The sequence below is a fragment of the Phoca vitulina genome, unplaced genomic scaffold (genome assembly GCF_004348235.1).
Source record: "Phoca vitulina isolate PV1807 unplaced genomic scaffold, GSC_HSeal_1.0 scaffold20, whole genome shotgun sequence".
Taxonomy (NCBI): domain Eukaryota; kingdom Metazoa; phylum Chordata; class Mammalia; order Carnivora; family Phocidae; genus Phoca; species Phoca vitulina.
In genome coordinates this window covers 39,546,959-39,555,012 of record NW_022589723.1, presented here as the reverse complement: position 1 = coordinate 39,555,012, position 8,054 = coordinate 39,546,959, and the positions used below count along the sequence as shown (strand labels likewise).

The following is an 8,054-nucleotide window of genomic DNA, read 5'->3' as shown; positions in this document are numbered from 1 at the left end:
GCATGTGCTCTCCCTCTCTGTCAAATAATAAAATCTTAAAAAATAATAATTATTATTAAAAAACATTTATTTATTTATTTATTTACTTATTTATTTATTTATTTATTTTAGAGACAGTGCACGAGCAGGGGAGAGGAGCAGAGGGAGAGGGAGAGCGAATCTTTAAACAAACTCCCCACTGAGTGTGGTGCCTGATGTGGGGCTTGATCCCAGGACCTGAGATCCTGACCTGAGCCAAAACCAAGAGTCAGGTCCTTAACCAACTGAGCTACCCAGGTGCCCCCCAGTGAGTTCTTAATTTCAGATATCCTATTTTGCAGCCTTGAGCTCCAATTTTTCATTTTTATAGATTCAGAATTTCTGTTTACACAGTCTTGGGTCACCTGGGTGGCTCAGTCAGTTAAGTGTCCAACTCTTGATTTCAGCTCAGATCATGATCTCAGTGTTATGAATTGGAGCCCCACATCATGCTCTGCATTGGGCATGGAGCCTGCTTAAAATCCTCCCTCTCCCTCTCCCTCTGCCCATCCCCCCTCCCTCTCTTAAAAAAAATACTGTCTTTTCGCCCATTTTACCCATCTTTTCTTCTATTCTCTTCAACACATTAATCTTACTTATTTTAAAGCCCTTGTTTGCTAATCCAGTATCTAGAATGTCTCTCAATCTATTACCTCTTTTATCTTTTAATTTTGTGTCACTTTTTCCTACTTCTTCATATATCTAGTAATTCTTTTTTTTTTATAACTAAAGAACATTTATTCATTTTTCACTAAGACTTCATCTTGAGCATGTAACTAAACTGTCACTATCCCCCTACCGCAACCTGAAGAAGGGTTAGTACAGTGAATGTTAGAAAGCAGATATGAACAATTTGAAGGACTGGAAACAAGATTAACTGACAAACAACTTCCATCTAAATTATCATAAAAATGTTTAAGCAAAAAAAAAAAAAGGGAGGGGAAGGGGGCAATGGGGGTTTCAGATTGAACAAGATCCTCACATTCATCTAATACATTCAATCCTGGCTAGAGTATACCAAAATGGAAACAGGATTACTATAATACAGAACTTCCACTACAGCACGCTGTACACACCTGTGTTCCAAGCCCACCCCCATCCCCCTACTGCTTCTAACTCAACTATTTCCCGGCCTGTTGGGCCTGCCGACGAAGGAGCACGTAGATCTTCTCTTTAATCCAGTGTTTGTTATAGGGCTGGTATGTCTGGGTATCAGCTCGGTAAACAAGGCAGCTGAGGTCTGCCAGATCGTCAATAAAATCAAACAACTGACTGATATCATATGTGATAGAGGGGCTGTTGGGATTCATTCTCTTCAGATGTTCTTCATACATTTCACAAACACCTTCCATGCATTCATTCACAGGTTCATAGTCAGCATAAGTTCTGCCTCTGGCCTCTTGGTAGGCTGTACCAGCAAAATGGTGTGAGACATCGCGCCAAACTCTCTCGCTGCAGCTGCTGTGGACACCACCGCCGCGCACCGGCTTAGCCGCAAAGCCGCCAACAGCCAATCCCCCTATCTAGTAATTCTTGATTGTACTTGCTACACTTTAGAATCTGTGAATCTTATTATCTTCCTCTGACAAGTATTAGGTTGTGTTCTTTAAGCATTTAAATTACTAGTGGGTCAGGGACGCCTGGATGGCTCAGTTGGCTAAGCGTCTGCCTTCAGCTCAGGTCATGATCCCAGGGTCCTGGGATAGAGTCCCACGCATGGCTTTGGGCTCAGTGGGGAGCCTGCTTCTCCCTCTCCCTCTGCTGGCTGCTCCCCCTGCTTGTGCGTGCTCTCTCTCTCTCTCTCTCTCTCTCTGACAAATAAATAAATAAATAAAATCTTCAAAAAAAAAAAAAAAATTACCAGTGGGTCACCTTCACCTGTAGAGACTTGGTTTTAGGCTTTCTTAAGGTGGTCATCTCAGTTTTGCCCTTTCTCATAGAGTTTACCCTTTCCTTAGGGTATATAGCCTTTCTGGAATCCTAACTGAAGCCCTGGTATATTCACCAAGATCGCTCCCTTTGCCTGGGCCTGAATTTTAAAATCTCCCCAGGACTGTTTGGCCTCTGAAGTCTTCCCAGCTTTCCAGCTTCTCTGGAAGCTGTTCTGGCTTCTCTGGCTGTTCTCTGCCGACCTTTTAAAACCTCACTTGAACACGTGCAGGTTAGGAGTTGGCCAAGGAACTAAAGGGGATTTTTACAAAGATTTTTGTATCCTACAATCCAAATCCAATTTTATGTATGTGTGTATATATATATTCCCCCCCCCCCCCAGTGAGATACTCACTTCCTGCTTGGTCCAACTCCCTGAAACTCATTTGGCCCTATACCTCATTTGGGGAAATAGCCTCAGGGGGGAAAGCTCGGTAAATGTAGGGCTTACCTTGTGTGCCCTCTGTCCATCAAATTTCATGGCCAGCCTACACAGGCTGCTGTCGAGTGCCTGCAAACTGTTGTTATATATTTTTTGCTTGGGATTTATAGTTGTTTACCAAAGAAGATTCAACCTAAAACCATTGACCTCTGCCATGGCAGGAAGTTCCTCCCTTTGGGATTTAAGAAGCTGAGGCTGAGTACATTGAAACGGTGAGTATCAAAGAGGCCACGAAGCTATGTCTGAACTCAGAGGTCATGCCCAGCAAGCTAAAAGATGAAGTAGAAACAATGAATTTGTAGAAGTTATGAGGAAGAGAAAGCTGAACATATGGGGGGTGGAGGGTGTGACAGAAGAAGAGAAACCCTGAAGGAGGTCAGGAAGTGCCCTAAGAACATAAACCATGCCTCCCTCTCCTGACCCCACAGTGCCCTACACCCAGGACCACACTCCAGTTCCAGGGTCCATGAAGCAAGGAGAATGGAGCGTCAGGACAGAGGCAAGAGCCCAGAGTATCAAGCCCTAGGGCTCCTGTGAGCCACTGGGGCCTCTGTGGATGGCTGGAAGAGGGAGTAAGGAAGGAAGAACAGCCTTTGGGCCTGGGTCTCTCAGCCAGAGGGGTCAAGGGGAGTCCCTGGTAGGAGGATGGGACAGCTTTCTTGGAACTATCCTCCACCCAGAGGAACTCAGTATCTCTTGTCTACTAGAAACACCAGGGCCCTCACCACTGTCCTCATTTATTTGCATCTTTTTGCATGTCATTTGTCATTCATTTTCATGGGGTCTCATTTTATGTCAAACTTACAGTTTCTACTTATTCTTCCTTATTTGGGTGCAAGAAGAGGTGGACTTTCAGCTAAATCTCCTTTGGGGAATTTCATTTTAACTCACAGTATACCATCAGGGTCCATTAGACCCAATTTTAATTTTTAAGTTTCTTTTTTGAGTTCTAACTATTCATAAGGATTGATATTTTATAACTTTATTCTTTCACAGAGGTCTTCCAAAAACCAAAGTGAAACTTCAATTATTTTTTTAATAGAATGAGCTTATTCTATCTCAGAATTACCATATTAATCCATTGGATCCTTTATAAATCTAAAACATATTGTCCTTTCATGAAGATGGCACTGAGGGTGAAGAAGGAAGCCCCTGCCTCTCCCAAAGCCGAAGCCAAAGCAAAGGCTTTGAAGGCCAAGAAAGTGATGCTGAAAGGTGTCCACAATCACACACACACACAAAAAGAAGATCCACACATTACCTACCTTCTGATGGCCCAAGACACTATGTCTCTGAAGGCAGCCCAAATATACTAGAAAGAGCACCCCCAGGAGAAACAAGCTTGACCACTATGCCATCAAATTCCCCCTGCCTACTGAGTCAGCCATGAAGAAAATAGAAGACAACAACACACTTGTGTTCATTGTGGATGTCAAGCCCAACAAACACCAGGTCAAACAAGCTGTGAAGGAGCTGACGGCCAAGGTCAACACCCTGATCAGGCCGGATGGAGAGAGAAGGCATATGTTTGACTGGCTCCCTGACTATGATGCTTTGGATGTTGCCAACAAAATTGGGGTCATCTAAACTGAGTTTAGCTGGCTAAATCTAAATATAAATTTTATCACCATTAAAAAGTAAATAAAACATATCATTGAACTTGAGTGATCTTATTTTTCCTAGATCTTAAAACATTTTGCTATTTCATCCTCCTAAGAACTATTTCATCATTACTCATCAGTTGTTCCCAATCATGCTTTTAAAAAAAGAGAGAGAGACTCAAATAATAAGAAAACAGAAGAATGATGGAGTTGCCTGGAAGCTTGATTCAATAGTGATAATGAATCATTACTACTCCACCATCCTTCAGTTTTCTTACTGCTTGCTCCAAAGCATAGATCATCTTTTAAAAAGGTGTAAAAGAAGTCTGGAGACATTATCTCTGTTTTTTTTTGTTTTTGTTTTTGTTTTTTAGCTTCCATTGCATGCAGATGAGAATTCAGAATATTTCATTTTCCTACAAAGAAGGAGAAGAAAATGGACAGAGGAAGACATTTCACAATTATTACAGGAATCAGTAGATGAATGCAACGTGACAGACAGCAGCTCTCTAGACTGTAATGATGATGGTAAAATTATTATATAAGCGAAGTTGCAGACTGTGAGTCTTCAGGTGAGGATATCCTAGATAAATTTTCTCAAATTCAAGATTTGTCCCCATTTTCCTGGGGGATCAGGGAGGAGGAGACCAGAGAGCAGTGGTTCTTTTCCCAGGGTCTTGTTCTTGCTCTGTTACACAGAGATCTGTGACTGAGCCATTCTTTCTTAAGGCATACAATAGGTTCTGCCATGCCAGATGGGACAGGGATGGCTCTTGAGGTGAGGAGCCTGTCCAATTGCTCACTTCCTGAGTGCTGGCTCTCGCCCAGCTCACCTGCCACCTATCCTTAAACCTTGGGGCTCTTGAAGCTGTGGTTTTCCTCTGGGAGGTGATTCAGTGGCCAGGGCTCACCCTGCAAATGATCCTTCCTTCCCCTGGGCCTCACTGACCACCCTGAGGAGGAGGCAGCTGTGGTTTCCCCTGAAGCAGCAACCACAAACTGCCAAGCCCACTCCACCTAGCCTCCATTCCCCACCCCATCCTTCAGTGCCCTAGGCCTAACCTCAGAGTGTCAACTGTAAGAACTGGTGGGGCCTCATACATTCATGGGCTGTGGTGTTTTTAATGAGTTTTGCCTTTCACAGCATGAGTGTAGAAGATATACCCATTAAATAGATGGACAGAATGAGGCTAAAATGTTTTAGGGCTTTCTTTCAAAGTAGTTCATTCATTCATTCATTCATTCATTCATTTAGCATTCCTCAAAAGCCCACTAAAATCCAGGACAGTAGGCACAGAGATGCAATGCCCACATTCCCCTTCAAGGAAAGAATTGGTGCCCAGGAGAGGAGGAAAGTCAGGGTGAGGCAGTGGCAGATGCTGGATCTGGTCCGGGCTACCTGGTGGGGAGAAGACAAGGGGCCAGCAGGGAACAGGCACAGGATCATGGTCTTGAGATACCACCAAGTCATAAAATGTCAAGGCAGTCAGGAAGCTGTAAGACTCTTTCCTGCCCCGACACCAGACAAAGTGAAAGAAATGAGGTCTTCAGCAGAGGTACTTTCCTAAGATCCCACAGTGATGGGAGCAGAGTGGGGTCCCCTGAAGTGTGGATTCTTAGGTGCTAAAGATCAGCCTTGGGCAGAGGAGCACAACACAAGGCCCTCAAGGCCAGCAGAGAACTCTTGGAGAAGGCCCAAGGAGAGAGAAGGAGGGGACAGAAAGAAGTCCAGCTCTGGGACCTCTCTCTGGGACCTCTCCTGGGGCCTCAGCCTTCTCTCCCAACTGACCCTAGTGGACTACCTAGAGAAGGTGTCCATCACTAAGAGCAGGGCAGCAGCTGAAACAAGCCAGCCTTGTGGCAACTCCTGGAAATCATGTTGGAGAAATGCTGACATGGTGAGGGACAGGAGTAAAGAGTCCGAGGTGGGAAACAGCCTGTTCAAGGTTGTACTTGAACATTTTGATTGGTGAGGTTATTCTCTTGGAGCAGAGAAGCCATAAAAAGTGCTTTCCGTACCAGACTCCTTGGTTTTGAGCAAGGATGACTCATCACAGAGTGCACCATGGGCCCCACAATCTTCCACCCGCACAAGGAGGAGCAGCGGGAGGGGGCAGAAATGGACTGGGCACAGACTGTGGCTTTGAGCCTAGTCCAGGATGGAGGGAAACCACATTAGAGAGTTTAGCCAGGCCACAGCTCCACCAACTCTGCCCCTGAGACAGCACAGGAGAGGGATGGAACCCAGCCATCCATGTCTTCTAGGCCAGGCCCAACTCATGTTCAGTTGTAAACACAATTAAGGAAACTAGTAGCAAGGGCTGAGGGCTCAGTCTGCAACCAGCATCACGACTGTCTGTGACCAGGATCAGGGCTCAGCCTGCAATGGCATCAAGTGCCCTCACATTAAGGATCACACTCCAGGTGGGGCTCAGAGCCAGAGAAGTTGTAGACAGTGTCTGAAGGCAAGGGGCTGCCAGCTGGGGGAGAGGGCAGAGGAGGAAGCATGAGTGCTAAGACTTGGCTGGGCCTGAGGTCAGCTGAGGGAGAACAGGACAGGGGGTCAGAACTCCAGCTCGGCCACTACCTGGCTGTGTGATGGGGGGTGGGGGTCTCTATTTTTGTGTTTGTAAAATGAGGCTATTTCCTTCTGTCATGCCTGATATCAATCATCTGAACAACATGCAACTTCCTATTTTGCAAAGCACCGTCTCCTGACTCTCACAAGAACCCTATCAAGGCCTACCTCCCAGGAACATTCACGAGGGCGAGAATGCACCTTACGGCACAACTGAAAAACTAGACAAAACTGTTTGCTCGGTCTTAAAAGGGGAATTGCTTCAGAGGACAGGAAACTCTCAGAAGGGAAGACCCTTATTGTTGTCATGGTTTCTCCTCATACATCTTTTAATTAATTTTTATTTTCCCAAAGTAATACAATCAAAACATTTACAGACTCAAACTGTGGTAAAGGGCTAAAACAAAAATAGCACTCTCCTACCCCACTCCATTCTGCTCTCCCAAAGCAACCACCCCAACTCATTTGGTTATTTCCTCTGGTTTTTAGCTCTGCAATAAAGTATTTATTGCTATTATTGCTATCTCCAGAGAGGTCTGATTTAGATACTGTCTCTTTGGTCTTCCTACCATGACAGGTGAAGTTCACTTACATCCTTCCACCTCTCGTTTCAGTATCACAACACCACATTTCTTAGTCATATTCTCAATCAGTAAATAGTGTTCATTGCTGTCGACACAAAATGAACAAAGCTTTTTTTTTTTTTTTTTAAGATTTTATTTATTTGAGAGAAAGAGCATGAGCAGGAGGGGCAGAGGGAGAGGGAGAAGGTGAGCAGGGAGCCCAACAAGGGGCTCGATCCCAGGACCCTGGGACATGACCTGAGCTGAAGGCAGATGCCTAACCGACTGAGCCACCCAGGCGCCCTATGAACAAAGCTTTTAGAATTTCTAAAAAACAAAAGGAAGAGAGTTTTATTGGAGCCCAAGTTAGAACATCTGCCCAGGATACACAATCTTCACAAAACAGAGAGTGCTCCAGCAAAGGAACATTTGGTGTAGGGTTATAATTTTTTACATGAAAAGACAAAGGATGGGGGCGCCTGGGTGGCTCAGATGGTTAAGCGTCTGCCTTCAGCTCAGGTCATGATCCCAGGGTCCTGGGATCGAGCCCCACTTTCGGGCTCCTGGCTCAGCGGGGAGCCTGAGCCTGCTTCTCCCTCTCTGTCTGACTCTCCCTCTCCCTCTGCCTCTCCCCGTGCTCGTGCTCTCTCTTTCTGTCTGTATCTCTGTGTCTCAAATGAATAAATAAAATTTAAAAAAAAAAAGTTAAAAAAGAAAAGACAAAGGACGTTTCTGAAAGTTGCAGACCTTATCTTAAGTTTCTAGTATATGCAGGGCTATATGACTTTAATCTTATGGGGGCCAGAGAGATTGATTCCTTGTTCTTATTTTGTGTTCAGAATGCTCCTTTTTGGTTATTTTCTTTAATGAAGGAGATGTACAGAGTGTGCTCAGGGCAGATACAGAGCCCATGCTTGGAGGTT

The 8,054-nt window shown here is 44.9% G+C and overlaps 1 protein-coding gene and 1 pseudogene across 1 annotated transcript; one reads left to right on the top strand and one right to left on the bottom strand.

Annotated features, from left to right (window-relative positions):
• Positions 1 to 1,009: 1,009 nt before the first annotated feature.
• On the bottom strand, positions 1,010 to 1,453 carry LOC116640732 (annotated as a pseudogene).
• A 2,060-nt stretch (positions 1,454 to 3,513) lies between these two features.
• LOC116640559 (60S ribosomal protein L23a-like) lies at positions 3,514 to 3,976 on the top strand. Its single transcript, XM_032417609.1, has 2 exons — positions 3,514 to 3,604; positions 3,774 to 3,976. Exons 1-2 carry the CDS (start codon positions 3,514 to 3,516, stop codon positions 3,974 to 3,976), a joined length of 294 nt encoding a protein of 97 aa, XP_032273500.1.
• Positions 3,977 to 8,054: the final 4,078 nt, after the last annotated feature.